We start from the raw sequence: 18503 nt of genomic DNA, 5'->3' as shown, positions 1-18503 counted from the left end.
GAGACTCTGATAGGGAGTGCATTGAATCTGTAAATAGCTTTGGATAGAATTGTTACAATATTAATTTATTCCAATTCATGAACGTAGAGTATTCCATAGATTTATTTAGGTCTTCTGTAATTTCAAAGTATTTTATTATTGCTATTGTAAATGCAGTTGTTTCTTTATTTCTTTTTTAATTGTTCACCGTTGGTATATACAAGTGCAAGTGGTTTCGTGTGCTAATTTTGTAGTCTACAGCCTTGCTGAATTCATTTAACAGGTTTTTACTGTGTGGATTCTATAGGATTTCCTATACAGAATCATGCTTTCTGTGGTTAGAGATCATTTACTACTTCCTTTGCAATTTGAATGCCTTTTCTTTCTTTTACTTGCCTGATTGCTCTGGTTAGAACTTCTAGTACTATGTTGAATAGAAGTGGCAAAAGCCAACATCCTTGTCTTAACTCCTGATTTTAAGATAAAAACTTGCAGTCTCTCACCAGTGAATGTGATGGCAGCTGCTATATGTTTCTCATATATATATTCTTTATCATATTGAAGAAGTTCCCTTTTATTCCACACTTTTTATCATAAAAGAGTGCTGGCTTTTGTCAAATGCTTATTCTGTACCAACTAAGATGATCGTGTGCATTTTTTCCTTCATTCTATTAGTAAGTTAATTAATTAATTTCTGTATGTTGAACTATCTTTGCATTCGAGGGATAAATCCTACTTGGCTGTGGTGTATAACCTTACAATAGTCCACTGAGTTTAGTTCACTAGTGTTTTGTTGAGAATCTCCTAAGGGTGAGTGTTTATCCAGTAGTTTTCTTTACTTATCGTATCTCTATCTGACGTTAGTATCAGAATCTTTTGACCTCACAGAATGAGTTAGGGAGTATTTTCACCTTTTCAATCTTTAGGAAGAGTTTGAGAAAGACCTATGTCAGTTTTCCTTTAATGTTTTGTAGGGGTTATCACTGAGGCCATCTGGTCCTTGGACTTTCCTTATTGGACAGTTTTTTATTGCTGATTCAATTTCCTACTTACGGTTTCATAAGATTTTCTATTTATTCCTGAATCCATTTTGGTAATTTCTGTGTTTCTAGGAATTTGTTTCACCTAGGTTGTCCAGTTTGTTGGTGTTCACAGTATTTTTTATAATCCTTTCATTTCAATAAAAGGGAGTGGTAATGACCTAGCCCCACTTTTATTTTTCATTTCAGTAATTTGAATCTTCTCCTTTTTCTTAGTCAACCTGCTTAAGGTTTGTCAATTTGGCTATATTCTCAAAGAACCAACTTTTGTTTTCATTTTCTTTATATTTCTATCCTCTGTTTTATCTCTGCTCTCATCTTTGTCTTTCTCTTCCTTTTGCTAGCTTTGGGTTTATTTTGCTTTTCTTTCTGTAGTTTCTTAAAGTGTTAGTTAGGTTTTGATCTGAGGTCTTGTTTGTAATGTAGGCAGTTATTTATGACTACAAATTTCCCTCTTAGTATTTTTTTGTTGTTGCATGCCATCATTTTGGTATGTATTTTTGCTTTTATTCATCTCAAGGTATTTTCTAATTTCCCTTAAGATTTCTTTGACTCATAGGCTGTTTAAGCTTAATTTCCACATATTTGTTAATTTTCCTATTTTTTGTGTTACTGATTTCTCATTTCATTAAATTGTGATTAGAAGAGATACTTTGTATTAGTTTAATCTTTGAAAATGTACTAAGACTTGTTTTACTGGCAAACATATGATCTACCTTGAATGTTCCATATGCACTTGAAGAATGTATTCTACTGTTTTGTAGTGGAATGGGTGGTTGGGTAGGTAGGTAGATACAATTTTATATGTATATGAAAACTATATATATGTACAGGAGCACTGTGGCTCCATATGATAAGCACTGGACTGCAAATCACAAGGTCCGCGGTTTCTCCACCAGAGAAAGATGAGGCTTTCTGCTACCATGAAGATTTATGGCCTCAGAAACCCTATAGAGGGTTGCTATGAGTCGGAACCGACTCAATAGCACACAACATATATGTGTACATGTATATGTGTGTTATACATACGTTATCTATTATCAATACATTTTTAATTGATATGTCATGCGAATTCCATCCATCTCTTTATTGATATTCTGAGTCTATCACCGTGACTTACTTGCATATAAAGGCTTATTTATTCTTCCCCATTTTCAGAGGAACAGGACTGAAATCATTTAAAGTTATTTTTTACTTCAGTACTTCTTTAAACATTATAGAGCAACCAGCGGCGGACAATCCTTGAAATGATGCTAGGGTTTTTGAAACTGCAGCAGAAGTGGGGCTATGAAGACAAAGGTAAGTTCTTCTCAGGTGTGGTAACCTGGGGGACTGTTTCGTACCGCAGCCTTTTAAAGGAGAGTGTTGTTAAAGTGCTGTTGATTCCAACCCATAGAGACCCTGTATAGGGTTTCCGCGGAGCAGCTGGTGAGCTTCAACTGCCGACCAAATGGCTCTGCAGCCTGGCGCATTAACCCAGCCACACCAGGACTCCATAAAGGGGAGAGTAGGGCAAGGTTTCGTAAAGAGTAGCTGTTTAGAACAGTGGCCCTGCTCTGAGGTTAGAGCACAAGAGAATACAATGAATGAGACCTGTTTGTTTTTTCCCAGTGAGCTTCCTGGAAACCCACTGGATTTCCCTAACTCTGACCCAAGCTGACATCCCTGTTGAGTCAGGGCTGTGGATTGCAAGAGTTTCAGGATAACCTCTCTCCCCAGATGAAAGGCCTCTGAGTGGCTTCAAGGACCAGCTGTGCTCACTGGTGTTTGTGACCCTGACAGACCCCAGCACCCAGCTTCAACTTGTTGGCATCCGTGCACTCACAGTCTTGGGTGCCCAGCCAGGTACATCTTAACAGCAAGGGTGGGGAACCTTCTTTCTGCCCAAATTTATAACATTATTCGTGGGCCATAAAAAATTTTCAACTTAAAAATAAAGTCTGCTACATTTGGTCAAGCATTTAATTAACTCACCCTTAATGTGATGGCTGGAACTGCGGTTGTCTTTGGCGGGGCCAGACCAAATGATTTCCTGGGCCAGATGTTCTTTACCATCTTAGAGGAAAGATATCTAGGGTATTCCTTGAGATTTATTTGTCTTAAGTGAGGCGCAGTCTCACACTACAATTCTGGATGGTTTGGGATTTGTAATAAGATTTCAGATGTGATAGCTACATAAAAAGATAGATGAGGTTCATGTTCACTTTTAACCATAGATCTTCTGTCTCCTGGGGACTTGGAGCTGGCAGTAGATCACCTTTACAGACTGACTTTCCTGGAAGAGGAGTCTCAGAGTTGGTGAGAATCTAAAGGAGCGAGATAGAACCAGTTCTTCCCTGCCTCTGTAGTGGCAGCAAGAGAACCAGCAAGGGCCAGGGTTCTGGCTTCTGTTTCTTGGTTCTCCTTAGGGGAGGTATGCCCCATGTTTGTCTCTAGTAACAGTTGGAGAGATGCAGGACTGTTCTCGCTCTCTCTTGGCATTAAGAATTCTTGTCCAACTCAGCAGCGTAGGTACTTGAGTCCTGCTTTTCAGCATGCAGTCAGGCAGGCCTAGGCAACAGAACAGTGAGTCAGAGCTCAGCTAATGGCTATTTCCCTGTACCCCTAGTAGGGTGGCAGCGATGGAAGCATCAGGAATCTTAGCCACTCTCTACCCTGTGGCCTTTAGCCACCACCTAGTGCCCAAGCTCTCCAAGGAGCTGCACATAGGTATGTTCTCTAACCTTCTATATCCCTCCTTCCCAAGAAGACTTTGGAGAGCTCTGTGCCTGCCCTCTGGGTAGTGAAACCTGGTCTCCTGCTTTGCTTTCAGAGGAGTCAGATTTGGTTAGAGGCGATGGACCCACCAAATGCTCAAGACATCTGCTTTGTCTGCAAGCCTTGTCAGCTGTATCAACACATCCCAGCATCGTCAAGGAAACCTTGCCACTACTGCTACAGCATCTCTGGCAGATGAACAAAGGTAACTTCCTACCAGGAAGGAAAACAACGTGGGCAGGGGTCAAGAGCTGGGCTGAATGGGGAGTAAGTCAGGTTCAGAGTGGACACCTCTAAGGCAATGGTTTTAATTGTGATTGTACAGAAAAGTCACATGAAGAACATATTTTAAATATTGGTGCTTAGGTTTCACCTAGTCCAACAGAATCCATGTCTGAGGTGGGATCGGTCATGGCAAGAATAATGAAGAGTGCCCAGCTGACTCCAGTTTGGAGTGAAGCTTGCTTTGTGCTTGAGATATTGGGAGTGCAGTAAGCACTGGACTTACTGTACACACTAAACAACTCAAAATATGGTCCATGGACCAACAGCATGGGCATATCACAGGCCCCCACTGATAAAAATTTGCATTTTAACATGATCTCTAGGTAACATGTAAGATCCCCTCCTGTCAAAGTTGTGTGTAAAGTACTGCTACAAGGCAAAAGTTAGAGCAGCTGTCGCTAAGTACAAGCCGATGTGTGATTCACTTGGATTCCCTGCTTCTTGGGATACTCAGCTCTTGTGTAGCAAGTCTACCATGGTGGTACCAGCAGCTATTATGTAGTAAAAAGAACAGAAGGTTCAGAGTATAAATGTGTGGTTACTTACTTTCCACTACTGTGAACTTGGAAAGAACCATAGATCATTTTATCATGTCTCTGTGCCCCACATAAAAAGGGTTAAATGTGATACTTTTAGGATTGTTGTGGAGAACAGAGAATGTACGACAGCACTTCAAAAATTTCATGGAAAAATTTCATTCTCTTTTCATTCCATTTTTCCATGAACTCTTTGAAGGCCCCTCACATGTGACTATTTATGTTACAGAGCCTGGCACAGAACAGGCCTCAACTCCAAAATTAAATGGAAGGAAAGAAGAGCCAAGAGAGTAAAATTAGTTGTCCCTTTAGTCACTCTTCCATGATTGTTCTTCCCACCTGCTGTATCTGAAATACCTGGAGGTGCTTTTATTCAAGCCTTATTGGGAACACTGACTTTCTTACCACACAGGGAATATGGTTGTGAGAGCCAGTGAAGTGATTGCTGTCTGCCAGAGCCTCCAGCAGGTGGCAGAAAAATGCCAGAAGGACCCTGAGAGTTGCTGGTATTTCCATCAGACAGCTATACCTCGCCTGCTGGCTTTGGCTGTGCAAGCGTCCATGCCAGGTAACTCAGCTCTGCTCCCCTCTCCTCCTCTGGGCGGTCAGCCCTCACCGGTACCGGCTAGCACTGTCACCTCTGGTACTGCTGGTACCACATTCTGTGGCATCAGGCTTATTTTGAATGCTTTGTCCCCAGAATGAGATTGCATTTCGGAGGAGAGGGTACCAACCTGACCAGTGGTGGGACCCCAAGTCTATTAGTAGTAGCAACACTTAGAGGACCCCATGCACTTGTTTTCCTTTGAAAGTGCTGTGAAATCACTTCCTTAGAGTTAGGCTGGGGAATCGAGTAGACCTGGCTGGTGTTCAGCCTCAGTTCTCCCACTTGCTAATGCGGGTTTAGCAATAACTAGCCTTTTTCTAAGCCTCAGCTTCTGCATTTGCAAAATGGAGAGAAAGAGTAATACCTCACATGGTAGTTGGTAAAGAGTAAATCAGATAGTGGGTACAGCCTGGCAGTGCTTAGTACATGATAGTTACTGTAAATGGTGAAGGCGCTCTGGTGGCACCATGGGTTAAGCACTGGGCAGCTGGCCGAAAGGTTGGCAGCTCAAGCCCACCAGATACTCCTCAGGAGAAAGATGAAGCAGTCTGCTCCCATAAAGACATACAGTCTTGGAAACCCTCTTGGGGCAGTTCTACTCAGTCCTGCTTATTCCTATAGGGTTACTATGAGGCAGAATTGAGCCAACAGCAGTGGCTATAAATGATAAGAACCCAGGAACATAAATCCATGTTAGTCAAGGCTTTGAAAAGACCACCATTGCTATTTATGATGTTAAAAACATTCCTATCAACTATCTGGTTATTTTCCACTGTTGCCAAGTCTAAGGACTGTTGTCAGTGTCAAACAGCTCCCTGAAGCCCCCAATTAGAGCTTTCTTGTTTCTAGTCTCATGCCTCAGAACTACTAGAGGCAGATTAACTTGGGTCCTGCCTGAGTCATGACAGGCCCCCATCTTGTAGCTCTCTGGGCTACAGACCTGGGCTGTGATTCCTTTGGGTTGGGGGCCATTGTGTTTTGTGTTTGCAGAGAAGGAGCCATCAGTTCTCGGACAGGTGCTGCTGGAGGATGAGGTCTTGGCTGCCATGGTGTCTGTCATTGGCGCTGCCACCACCCATCTGAACCCTGAGTAAGTACCACACAAATGTCACCTGATCCCAGGAAGGGTAGCATGCTTAGCAAGAAACTGCCTTCTGAGCAGTTCTTTCCCCAAAATTTCAATGTGGAAACAGTTACTTGTTTTGTAAATTTCACTGGCATAGTAAGAGGAAGTGGTCTTCCCTGCCATAGGGCTTGGAGTGGGTGAGCCACAGGTGGTGATTCTCAGCTGCAGATATGCATAATAATCACCTTTGTTATTATTGTTAAGTTGTATTGTTACATTGGCAAGGGTTTCCAAGGAGTAGCTGAGTTTGAACCACCAACCTTAGGGTTAAACAGTCAAGGTCTTATCCTATAGCACCATACCAGGATTCCAATAATAATCTAGTGGGATTTAATCTGTCTGACTCACTGATGTATCACTAGGTCTAGAACAAGAAAGATGCCTCTGTTGAGTGTGTGAATGACCAGGCCTGATCCTCTGGCTCAGTGGTTGTAATGGGAACCTGAGGTCCAGGCTTCTTTAGAATCCTGGCTCCTGGGGTGATACCTCGTGTCTACCCGCAGCTTAGCTGCCCAGAGTGCTGCTCATATGCTGCCCCTCTTCCTGGATGGTGATGTCTCCTTTCTGCCTGTCAACAGCTTCCCATGCAGATTCCAGCCATTTCAGGTGAGAGCCATGGCTCGGGGGATAAATGTTAGATTTCAGGTCCTTCCAGTCTGCTGACTCAGGGTCTGTCTCAGATGGAGACAGCAGGTAGATCAGGCTTGAATAGGGTTTTTCTTCCTTTACAGGACGGGTCTTCAGGGCAGAGGCGGCTGGTTGCATTGCTAATGGCCTTTGTATGCTCCCTGCCTCGAAATGTGAGTGATCACATGTAACCCTGGCCAGAGGAGGTGGGGACAGGTCTCTGGGTTGAGCTTTGCCGCATCTCACTTCCCTCGCTGGAGATTTTATTTCTCACCCATCCCGACCCCCACTGCCACTCTCTGCTGGGTAACTCATAGAGTTGCAGTGTTCTCTGGGGCCATTACATGACCAGGGGTTCTGTAGGTGGAAATCCCTCAGCTGAACCAACTCATGCGGGAGCTTCTGGAGCTGAGCTGCTGTGACAGTTGTCCCTTCTCCTCCACTGCGGCTGCCAAGTGCTTTGCAGGACTCCTCAATAAGCACCCTGCAGGTACTAGGGGTGAGCTTCAGTGCAAGACTGGGTCAAGAGTCTCTGAATCACCATATAAAAAGAGTTTGCTAATAGTAATAATAAAGGAGCTCTGGTAGCGTAGTGGTTATGAATCAGGCTGCGAAGGCAAGGACAGCAGTTTGAAACTACCAGCTGTTCTGCAGAAGAAAGATGAGGCTTTCTACTCCTGTAAAGATTTACAGCCTTGGAAACCTGTACAGGGTCGCTAATGAGTCAGAACTGACTCCATGGCACTTAACAACAACAACAATAGTATAAATAAGGAGCTCTGGTAGCGTAGTAGTTACAGATCAGGCTGCTAATCTCAAGGTCAGCAGTTTGAAACTACCAGCTGTTCCACGGGAAAAAGATGAGGCTTTCTGCTCCCGTAAAGATTTACAGCCTCAGAAACCCTGTGTAGGGTCACTATGAGTTGGAACTGACTCCAGGCACACCACCACCACCACCAATAGTATAGTAGGGCTTCTTCAGTGCCTTAGCACAGCCTTTGGTACAAGAGTCAAGACCAGAGTTGGACAAAGCATTGCAGGGCATAGGGGAGACGGGAGGGGAGTAGACACAGAATGTGGTGCCTTTCTGCCACCCTACCCTGTACAGCAGAGCTGATACGGACAACTCTTTGTTGCCAGCACATAGCCTTGGCTGCTTTTCACTGCTGGCTCCCCTAACCCAATGCTGAGTGGGCAGTGTCCACAAGCAGAGCATTTAGTGCTCTTCGTTACCGATCTCTCAGGGATCACTGCACTGATGATTTATATTTTTTTATTAAATCATCATTAAAGGAGAAATATGTAGCCTTGGCTTCAGCATTTCATCCCTCTTTTTTAGGGCAGCAGTTGGATGAATTCCTACGGCTGGCTCTGGACAAAGTAGAGACTGGCCTGGGCACTGGAGCCTGTCGTACCCAGGCCTTCACATTGCTTCTCTGGGTAAAGACTTGGACCGTCAATTGTGTCTGGTCAGATAAAATGTTATCCTGACCACGAAAAAGAAGTGTATGTTTCTCTGAGTTCTGGGATGAATGTCATACATGCCATGATTCCTCTCTTTCTGATTACAGGTAACAAAGGCCCTGGTGCTCAGATACCATCCTCTCAGCTCCTGCCTCACAGACCGAGTAAGTCCTTTCTGTAGACAGGAGCGCCATGAATCGAACCAGGACTTCCCTGTTGATCTTTGTCCTCCCAGATACGGCTTCTATTCGCCTATTGGATATTCAAGATTCTTCTCTATCATATAACTCAAAGAAAGACTCTTTTTTCCTAGCTCATGAGCCTCTTGAGTGATCCAGAACTAGGCCCAGCAGCAGCTGATGGTTTCTCTCTGCTCATGTCCGACTGCTCGGATGTGCTGACCCGTGCCGGCCATGCTGAAGTACGGATCATGTTCCGCCAGCGGTTCTTCACGGATAACGTGCCTGCCTTGGTTCAGGGTTTCCATGCTGCTTCCCAAGGTGAACAGTGCCTGAAAGGCCCCAAACACAATCCTTCTTTCCTCTGCCCAGGCCACATTCCCCAAAATGGTACCTTAGGGCCTAAGTGCTTCTTTAGATCTGTTAAGACTAAACTTTGAGATTCTTGTCTCACTTTTTTCCTCTGATTGGCACAGCTTGCTCATTCTGAACTTGAGGGGCTTTCTACCTCTGTTGGGCTGTTTTAATTTCTTCAGTGATTAAAATTGAATTCTCAAACTATTGTCCAAGTCCTGCTTCTCTTCTAAGTTTTGCCTTTTTTTTTTTTTAAAAAAACAGAAGTGAAGCCCAATTACCTAAAGGGTCTTTCACATGTACTTAACAGACTGCCCAAGCCTGTGCTCTTGCCAGAGCTGCCCACGGTAAGTCTTACAAGTGGGAGCCTCTAAGCAAGGGACAAGCCATTGGTTTCCAGCTGAGGCTAGAAAAGGGAGTTGGCTAGCCTGGGCCATCAAATAATGTGGTCCTTCCCTACCTTTCCTGTTGCCCCTTAGCTCCTCTCCTTGCTGCTGGAGGCCCTGTCCTGCCCTGACTGTGTGGTCCAGCTCTCCACCCTCAGCTGCCTTCAGCCTCTTCTACTGGAAGCACCCCAAGTCATGAGTCTTCACGTTGACACTCTGGTTACCAAGTTTCTGAACCTCAGCTCGAGCCCTTCCATGGTATGTGGAGCCCAGGCTAGTCTCTTGACGCCTGCATCTCACTCTCTCGGGTCTCCCCTCACCTCCTTACGATTGTGTTGCAGGCGCTCCGGATAGCTGCACTCCAGTGCGTGCATGCGCTCACTCGCCTGCCCACCCCTGTGGTGAGTACTCACAGGTCCCTCCCCGGCTTGGGAACTTTGTAGAAGACCCAGAACAGTATCTTTTTGCTTTAGGGAAATAGAATTAGCAATGTTCTTCAATCGAAGCCTGAACTACAAGGTGCTGATAAGCAAGGGTTTTCTTCCTTGGGCCCAAAATGAACCCAAGATCCCCATGAACCCTGTAAGAAAATGGCCGACCTGCCACACAGCATCCTCTGGAATGACTCAAGAAAAACAGAACCAGTTTTGATTTCTTCCAAATATTAACTGACCAGAGTCAGAGAGGTGGCTCTTTCAGTTGTCTTCATAGAATAAGACTCAGACGATCTCTTTTGACTTCACAGCTGCTGCCTTACAAACCACAGGTGATACGGGCTTTGGCCAAGCCCCTGGATGACAAGAAGAGACTGGTACGCAAGGAAGCAGTGTCGGCCAGGGGAGAGTGGTAAGTTTCTAGGCCAGGGGAGAAAAGGGGCCTGAAGGAAGCCTCACAACTAATGCTGCTAACGTTACTTCTGCCTACAGGTTTCTGCTGGGAAGTCCTGGCAGCTGAGCCCTTGGCCTTGGCCTTGACTATTCTCACCGACAATCTAACCCAGATTTTCTAACTAATAGCCATCCTGCTCAAGGCAGGGAGACCGCTGGCCTGAGTGCCTCCCCCACAGACAGTACAAATGCCGGGCCTGCTGCATAGCTGAACAAGACACAAGAATCCTGACTGGTAGTGGATTCGTGAAGTGACAGAGTATGAGATGACTTATATTTGAAGGAAGATCTTGGCTGTGGCCTCTTCCATTTCTCTGGCAGAAAACCAGAAGATATGCTGCTGAGGGGTGAATGCCGATGAACGGGACCCTGAGGATGAGGGAGGGTGGATGTGTGTGTACCTCCTGGAGAATAAAAGGGTTTTTGTAATGGACTGTCAGGAGCATAATCAGAGTGGTCATTGGCATGAGATGGTGGAACAGTATTAACAGGTGCTAGCCTAGACTTCTCAGAGCATCTAGCCCCTATACACGAGGCAGAGGATCAGGGCCTGACTTTGCCCCTTCCCTGCTCTACAGTAAAAGTCAAAGAGTGAGCATCCAACTTTAAAAATCAAATACCTTTATTTTTGCTCCCTTCAGCAGCTTGTGAGACGTGGCAGTGACCTCAGCAACAACCTTTGCCTTGTTGAGAAGCCAGGATCTCAGCTGTTCCCTTCAGGGACTTTCTCAGGCAGCAAGTGGAAGAGGTGGTGGCCAACCCCAGTGTCATCACATGGAGGAGGTTGTGGTCAGCACTGGATAAGCTGGCTAGCTGCCTGGCCCCTACCTGGGGCTGGACTTCTGTTGGCCTGAGTAAAGGGGCATCTACCCCAGGATCTCCCCACAGCATGCCTTGCTGCTGTTGTAGCCAGCAGCTTGGTCCTTGAGTTGTCTCTGCATGGGGTCCTGAAGCAGGGCCACAGCTTCTTTTTGCTCAAGAATTCCTCAGAGGTCCATACAACAACGTAGGAAACTGAATGAGTGTCAGAGTCCCAGTTCACACTGCCATTACAGAGGCTGACTGGGCAGCCACCCAGGGTGGGGGATCCCAGCTCATCCCATTCCCATGGGGCAGGTGACTGGAAGGTAATAGCACCCGAGTCAGCCAATGCCTACAAGAGAAGACAAAGATGGCTCTGAGTTCCAAGAACTCTAGGGGCTTCCTGGGCATTAGTCACAAAGGTAACAAACCTCATATCCACGTGACTTCAGTTTTGAAGGCCTTTATCAGTTTCAACCTAAACTTTCTGTGGGGCCACTGCAGGTAGGCCCAGTGATAGGACGGAGTGGAATTTGGGGGGGTGGGGGTACTTAGGGTCACCTGATGGTTACTGCCTCAGCAGTAGTTCCAATTTGAGAAATAACCGCCCTTGGCGCCTTGTGCTGAGGGGAGGTAGTGTGATTTAGTAAGTTAAGACCTGTGTGGCAAATTCCTTCATCCCACAGATTACTGTCTTAGATTCCAGACCCTGCCACTCAAGTGGAGGTGACTGGTGGCCACCATCCTTACCCAGAGTTGTCCCCTTGAGAAGAGCTTTCTCAGGAGTCTGATCTAGTCATCTTTAAGCCACTTATCTGCAGTATAAACCATGAAACCACTTGGCTCAAATGAGCAATGATCTTTATTTGTGGAGTTAGGACTGCATGTTCCATTATGGTAGTAGCTCCTAACTACATGTGGCTATTTAAATTAACTTAAATGAAATTAACTTTGTCAGTCACGGTGGCTACTACATTAGACAGCACATCATCAGAGTTCAAACGGCCAACACTGCTCTGAACATTTTACTTTACCTTCCCGTGTCCACGCCCAGGAATACCTTCCAGTTGTCCAAACAGCCATAGTTATAAGGATTCCTAAATACCTAGAGTCAAGAAGAACATATGTTTCTAGGAGCCCCTTCTACTTCATTCCCTTCAGGGCACCAGCCCTCGTCAGCCCTGACCTGTTTACAGGGTGGTTATGAGTCGGGCTGCTAACTTCAAGGTCATAAGTTCGAAACGACCAGCCAGCCGTTCCTTAGGAGAACAATGAGGTGTTCTGTTCCGATAAAGATGTACAGCCTCAGAAACTCTATACAGGGTTGCTGAGTTGGGACGGACTCTACAGCACACCGCCACGAGGTTCCATTACCCAGCAACCCAGCCCTCAGTCTCACTCACTCTGCCCTTGGCCTGTAGCCGACGTCTTTCCTTCCTGTTGATGTGCCGTTCAATGCTAGTCTCACCTCGACTGATGAGAACAGCATGCCATACAGTTAGAGCACCCAGGGCAAGTGCCACAGAGCTAATAAAAGAGGAGTAAAAGTTAGTGGGAGAGGCCTGAAATTAACCCAAGCGATGATTACCTAGGGACCTCCCAATGGTAAAGTGCTCAATTACTAGGGCTTGGAAGACAGACCTGGCAGTCTACTTCTGAAAGGTCACAGCCTGAAACCCTAAGTGGAACAACTCGACTCTGCACACACAGGGTTGGAACTGACTAGAAAGGACGGCTCTGCCTATGTCTACTTATTTCCCTGAGGCAACTGCGGTCATACCTACTAGTTCAGTTGTAGTAGCCTGTATCTTAGTTTGGAGGCCTGGTGTGACACTGTAGGATAAGCACTGGATTGCTGCCTGCAAAGCCAACAGTTCAAACCTACCAGCCACTCCTTGGAAACCCTATACAGGGTTTGCTATATGTCATAACTGACTCAGTGGGACTTAACAAAGTATCCTAGTTTAACTTTTACTTCATTATGTTTATTAAAAAATCATTCACAAAAAAGAAGGCATCTACATGGGCTAAGAAAAGAATATTAAAAAAAACATATGATTCTGAAAATACCCATACGTGGGAAACAGTGTTAAGTGCTGTCGAGTCGGTTCCGATTCATAGCAATACTGTTTAGGGTTTCCAAGGAGCAACTGATAGGTTTGAACCACCGACCTTGTGGTTAGTAGTCCAGTGCTTACCCTATAACACCACACCAGGACTCCAGGTGTAAGGGGTAGTAAAAGCACAGGGTTGGAATCGTAACGCGAAATGGAATGGGCATTTATCAGTGAAGAAATCACCGTACCCCTACTAAGTTTTTCTTACCTGTAAAATGCAGCTAAGTACCCTTTGGGGTTGCTGTGAAGATTAATACAGTTAACTTACCTCGGCAAGTAGTAAGCTAGTACTCTTAGTGTTCCCCAAAATGCTGACTCTTTACCAGCCTAAATCAGAATAGGTTGGGTTCCTGTCTATAGTCAAGGTTTTCCTCCCTTAAACTTAAAACAATGAAAATTAGCTACCTGCACAGGAACCAGAGGTAGACGAGACTCTTGTGAGTTATCCTTTCTCGAAAAGAGAAGGTTGGTGGTGGGGTCTGGTGATAAGTCTAGAAAAACAAAACCACAAAGCCTAGCTCCTTTGTTCTGGTGGTCTCTAGCAATTATTCCCAGGGTCCCCAGAACCTACACGTGGGAAGTGATCCAAACCCAGGCCAAGAAGATAGGATTAAAGCCACAGAGGAGTCAGGGTGGCAGCCAAATGGGTGGACCATACCCAGAGACATCACCACGTGAACAAACACTGGGCAGAGCAGCAGGTCTGGACAAAATGGCAAAGCACAAAAGGAGCCGACCCTGGGCCTTGAGATTTGAGTCCCCTTTAGAAATGGAACTCCAGGGGAAGTCATTCTATGCCCAGCTGAAACTCCTTCACTATGTGTTTATATCCCCAAGAGGAGACCAGACCAACATGGACTGGAAGGGGGCCCCCAAATACAATCAATACGAGCCCAAGATCTGCTCAGAGTAGAATCCTAAAAGACATGGCAGAAGGGATGATCCTGACATGGATGCAGACAGACCAGGAGTGGAGGATGACCCGACTAGCCCGGCAAGCTCTGAGCCCTGGATCCCTTAACACAGACTCACAGACTCCTCGCTGCTCAGGCCATCACCCAAAGAGGAGGCAATAGTGGGATCGGTAGCCCAACACACAGACTAGAGCCACTCAAGTTGCCACTGAGTCTACCCATGGAACACAGCTTCTGAAAGCACCAGCCTACAGGGGTCCCTCAACCAGCCTCCACAATTAAAATGAGCAGGCCCAGCCCCAGTTGCCTCAGCAACTCTATACCCCAGGCCTGAGCAGCAGGAGGCAGTGGGGTGGGGACAGCCCACCTGGTTGGCAACCGCCTGTAGTTTGTTCTTGTCGAGCTGTTTCATTTTCTAAGGGGATTGAAAACAGTACTGGTTATACTCTCAGGCCTGTAGAATGGGGGTGCTACCAGCCCCTCTCTTTAGGGACCGATTCTGTGCCCCAAAGCTGTTCTAAGCTGCCCTGCTCCTTCCTCACCATGGGCTCACCTCAATGGCAGCATAAGCCTCCCGGAAAAGGTCCCAGCTTCCATAGCTGCAGTAGACACAGCCCAGAGTCATGAAAAAGCAGAATGAGAAGAAGTACCGGTGGTTGTAGTGGCCCACACAGTTGTTTAGCCAGGCTGGTGGCATAAGGATTAAGGACAAAATCAAACACAATTGCTAGGGGTTACCAGGTTTCTCTGGGTCACCAAGCCCAAGGATTCCAGTCACCAAGCACTTTTCCACAAGCAGAAAAAACATGGGAATGTTTCCAGAGATTAGGTGAAAGTGTTCTAAGCATTTCAGAGTCTTGATGAGAAAATAGTAGAACTAAAGTTCTTCAGTGAATTTGTGCCTGTACTTCAACTAGGTATCTGTATGGGCAAGTAGAAGGGGAAGAATGGTTTCATCTGGCATACCCATTACATGAACTTCTGCACCCATCCAATAGCTGTCAGCATGATGGCTACAGGAAGCTGTTGGAATAAACTCCTCGCTCCAAGAAGACATGTCCCACAGACCAGGCCGTCAGCCTTCTGGCTCCCCCAGAAGATGGTGAGACCCGACTTCTCTGCTGTGGTCTTCTCATGAGCCCAGTGAGAAGAAACCTCTCCAAGGTGCTGCTAGAAACCTCGAGTTGGTAGCCATTGCCCTTGCAGTGTTCTAGAGCCCAGAAGGTGACCTCAGGCAGAAGAGCTAAGAAAAGGATACGGCAGTGATGGTCCATCTTCAGCACACACCTGTGAGGGGGGGACACAGGCTGTTATAGGGGCCATGGGTCTTGAGATACCAGCCCCAATCCTTTCCTATAAGGCCCAGCAACCTGCTGAGGCGGAAAGGGCAGACTGTCAAGGCAGCCAGGCCTTGCTTCAAACTCAGTTCTGATTTTTGCTGGCTGTATGTAACTCATTTTTCTGAACCTGTTTATACAAGTAGCAATAACATTGAATTCATAGGACCATTCTGAGGACATGAGATATAGACAGCACAGTGTCTGGTACGTAGTGGGTGAGTCATCAAAGTCTTTATCAAATTACAAGTCTAGGAGCTACAGCCAGAGGGCCAAGGCAAGACGCACCTATTGCAGATGCTGCAGTGGTGTGTTCGGGCCGACTTGGGGTAAATGCACTTCTTACAGATGGAGACCGTGGCGATGTCATTCCTGCCCTGTGCAAAAGGGGAGAAGCATAATGACAGCTAGCGTAGCACCAAGCTTGCACCTCCCTCCCCACTCCTGGGACTGGGGACCCACCTGGGGTGGGTATCCAGGTGGAGTGGTGATGGCCTGGTAGTAATGGAAGACGATGAGGGTCAGATTCCAGTGACTGTAGAAGAAATGCCAGCAGAGTCGTGGCACTGAGTAGGTTTGGAGGATGAGGGGCAGGACACATAGGTAGGCGATGGCCACGACAGACCCAGTCAGCACGATCACCAGCACCACGAACACCTGCCAACACCAGCGAAGTCTGAAAGTGTGGGTCGAGTAGACCCAGCAAGAGATCCAGGAATTTCCCTAAGTTTAGGGGGCTGGCTGCTAAAATAGGTCCCTCTCCCAAAGCATCCCTTTCCCTGCTCCCCGAGCATCACTCACCACCCCGAACCAGCGGATCACGTTGTCCACCAGCCAGTAGACAGGCTCAAAGGCAGCATCGACCGCTGTGTCACTGCCCCCAAAAGAGTTGTAGAGCAGGGAGTGCAGACAGACCTTCCCGTAGCGCCAGCGCTGTACCAGGCCCTGGAAGAGCGGTGGGCAGCGGCGCCTGTAACCCAGGAGCAAGAGCAGGCGCAGGCAGAGGCGGGCAGGGCCCAACAGCAGACTCCGCTGGCCCCGCATGGCTCCTAGGAGAAGAGACCATTATGAGGATTCAGCGTGCTCCTGTCTCTCCTCACACCCAACAACAGAGAAACCCAGAGCACCAGCTTAGAGAACTAAGACATAAAAGACCTTCATCTCTCTAAGGAATATACAGTGCCATGTCCCAACCAAGTTATTTGGAAGGACTACAGGTTCTAAACCTGCAGACATCCTATTTACATTGATACCAGCAAATGGGTGCACAACAAATCTGAGGTGATGGACATTAGAGTATAGGGCTACTACACATTGAACTGTGTCCCCCTAAAATATGTTGTGAATTCTAACCCTTAAACCTGCAATTGTGGTGATGTAAGATAAGCACTGGACTGCAAATCACAGATTCAAACTCACCAGCCACTCCTTGGAAACTCAACGCTTGGTTCTGACTCATAGCGACCCTGTACAGGGTTTCCAAGGAGCAGTTGATGAGTTGGAATGGCCAACCTTGCGGTTCAAACCAACCTTGAGGTTGAGCGCTGATCCTACAGCGCCACGCCAGGACTCCTGTAATGATAATTCCACTTGGGAATGGGTTTTCATTATTACTATAATAAGATATTATTGGTGTAGGGTGTGTCTTAAATCATTTTCTTGAGATATAAAAGAGTAGATTAGGAACAAGGAATGATAGATGCCACACCACAAAAAGATTGCCAAAGAATAAGGACCGTTCCCTACAACCAAAACAGAGAGAGGGAGCCTTCCCCTAAAGCAGGGCCATGAGAAACTGGGGGAAAATAAATTTCAGTTAAAGCCACCCACCTGTGGCATTTCTGTTAAGAGCAGCACTAGATACAAAGACAAGGGCCATGGTGAGGCAGTGAAGGACCACTGGCTAGAGTGTGGGTCCCCTGCCTTCCCTGGACCATCACTCTCCCTCCTAACATCTGTTCTTCCCCAGGAACAGCTGGCTCCTCTAAGGGAGAATGAGTGCATGCCATGTAGATTTTGCAGCTCGATGTTTCTTGATGCTATTTGAGTCTTGGCAAAAGATACTCCTCCCCAACCTGCTCAGGGCTGCTGTTACAGGCCAGTACACCCAAACTGGGAACATGAGATTCCTTGTCTGCTCACCAGGACAGCTCAGCTGTCCCCTGTAGGACACAAGAAGCCTTTTCTCCAGTTCCAGCCCAGCCCAAGAATAAAGAAGCAAACACCTTCAGATAGTCAAAGCAGAATAATAGCATGGGCAGGAAATACCAGCAGTGGGAGGGGGCCCAAGCTTCCCAGTCAGCCTTCCCAGCTCTTGAGCCCTTTTCCACAGCACCGCCACAAGTGCCTCCATCTTCTCTGCTGTCTACCCTCGCCAACAAGAATGGAAGGAGGTCAGCTGCCCAGGCCATGCCCACACAGATGCTCCCAACAGATCCCTACAATGACTGGCTCATCAATTCTACACATTACCTTATCAGAAAAGAAATCATCTGATTTTCCCCTAGGATAGCCATGGAGGACAGCTTTGTCCTCAGCAACTCCACTGACTTATTTAACAGGCAGCTCAAAACCCAGCAGAAACTGGAGGAGGCTGCTTGACTCAAGGGAGGTTTCAATTCAGTAACTGGAGCAATGCACCCTGGCTCATCTCCACAAAAGGCCTTTCAAAGAAAGCACTTAATTACCTCCTTCCACAAGTCCTATAACTGCCTCTGGCTAACAGAAACCCAGGAATCACGGCTTTCAGAGAAAGTCCACAGGGACTCACACTGCACCAGGATGAAGGAAGAGGCGGACCATTCCCATCACCTAGGAAACTAAAAGAAAGCCTGTAGCAGGAGGGGAAGAGGGAAAAATTCAAACTTCCCACCTTATCTGAGTTGGACTCCTAGTATTTGAAATCCTGATTTGTCTTGAAGCACAAATTTTCAAATTCATGGATTGCCACAATCAAATCAGAGTGGGACAAGATCAATGACCCCACAACAAATTCAGGTGATTTTTGGACTATCCCACCACTGTTTTCTTCATTATAGTTAATGGAGAGCTATTTACTAAAATACATTTTATAGCAATAGCTTGCACTCCTATTTGTGAAAAATATA

At 46.5% G+C, this 18503-nt stretch overlaps 2 protein-coding genes across 8 annotated transcripts in view; one reads left to right on the top strand and one right to left on the bottom strand.

Moving 5' to 3' along the window:
- Positions 1-10377, top strand: part of MMS19 (MMS19 nucleotide excision repair homolog (S. cerevisiae)) — a 43317-nt gene extending 32940 nt beyond the window's left edge. Inside the window, exons 14-31 of one of the 2 annotated variants that reach the window (XM_006831210.1) lie at positions 2240-2318; positions 2739-2864; positions 3236-3317; positions 3628-3728; positions 3832-3981; positions 5010-5165; positions 6195-6294; positions 6834-6936; positions 7062-7130; positions 7321-7447; positions 8297-8397; positions 8529-8585; positions 8735-8921; positions 9219-9301; positions 9434-9598; positions 9682-9741; positions 10086-10186; positions 10267-10377. In XM_006831210.1, coding sequence (XP_006831273.1) covers positions 2240-2318; positions 2739-2864; positions 3236-3317; positions 3628-3728; positions 3832-3981; positions 5010-5165; positions 6195-6294; positions 6834-6936; positions 7062-7130; positions 7321-7447; positions 8297-8397; positions 8529-8585; positions 8735-8921; positions 9219-9301; positions 9434-9598; positions 9682-9741; positions 10086-10186; positions 10267-10294 — 1875 coding nt within the window. In that variant the 3' untranslated portion in view covers positions 10295-10377. The remainder of the gene's footprint in view (positions 1-2239; positions 2319-2738; positions 2865-3235; positions 3318-3627; positions 3729-3831; positions 3982-5009; positions 5166-6194; positions 6295-6833; positions 6937-7061; positions 7131-7320; positions 7448-8296; positions 8398-8528; positions 8586-8734; positions 8922-9218; positions 9302-9433; positions 9599-9681; positions 9742-10085; positions 10187-10266) is intronic. The other variant, XM_006831211.1, reaches the window with a different exon arrangement.
- A 453-nt stretch (positions 10378-10830) lies between these two features.
- Positions 10831-16441, bottom strand: ZDHHC16 (zinc finger, DHHC-type containing 16). 6 transcript variants are annotated; one of them, XM_006831204.1, is made up of 10 exons: positions 16198-16441; positions 15859-16053; positions 15685-15773; positions 15318-15346; positions 14613-14746; positions 14427-14474; positions 13551-13636; positions 12432-12555; positions 12063-12133; positions 10831-11380 (listed from the first exon to the last, which is right to left on the bottom strand). In XM_006831204.1, the coding sequence occupies exons 1-10, from the start codon at positions 16438-16440 to the stop codon at positions 11266-11268; spliced, it is 1134 nt and encodes a 377-aa protein (XP_006831267.1). In that variant the 5' UTR covers position 16441; the 3' UTR covers positions 10831-11265. The 6 variants fall into 6 exon arrangements, with proteins under 6 accessions (XP_006831267.1, XP_006831268.1, XP_006831270.1 ...); XM_006831206.1 differs by having other exon boundaries at positions 11266-11380; positions 12432-12501; positions 16198-16440; XM_006831205.1 differs by lacking the exon at positions 14427-14474.
- Positions 16442-18503: the final 2062 nt, after the last annotated feature.

This window comes from Chrysochloris asiatica, unplaced genomic scaffold (genome assembly GCF_000296735.1).
Source record: "Chrysochloris asiatica unplaced genomic scaffold, ChrAsi1.0 scaffold00003, whole genome shotgun sequence".
NCBI lineage: Eukaryota > Metazoa > Chordata > Mammalia > Afrosoricida > Chrysochloridae > Chrysochloris > Chrysochloris asiatica.
Note: the sequence above shows the minus strand (reverse complement) of the source record. Positions and strands in the feature narration are given on the sequence as shown.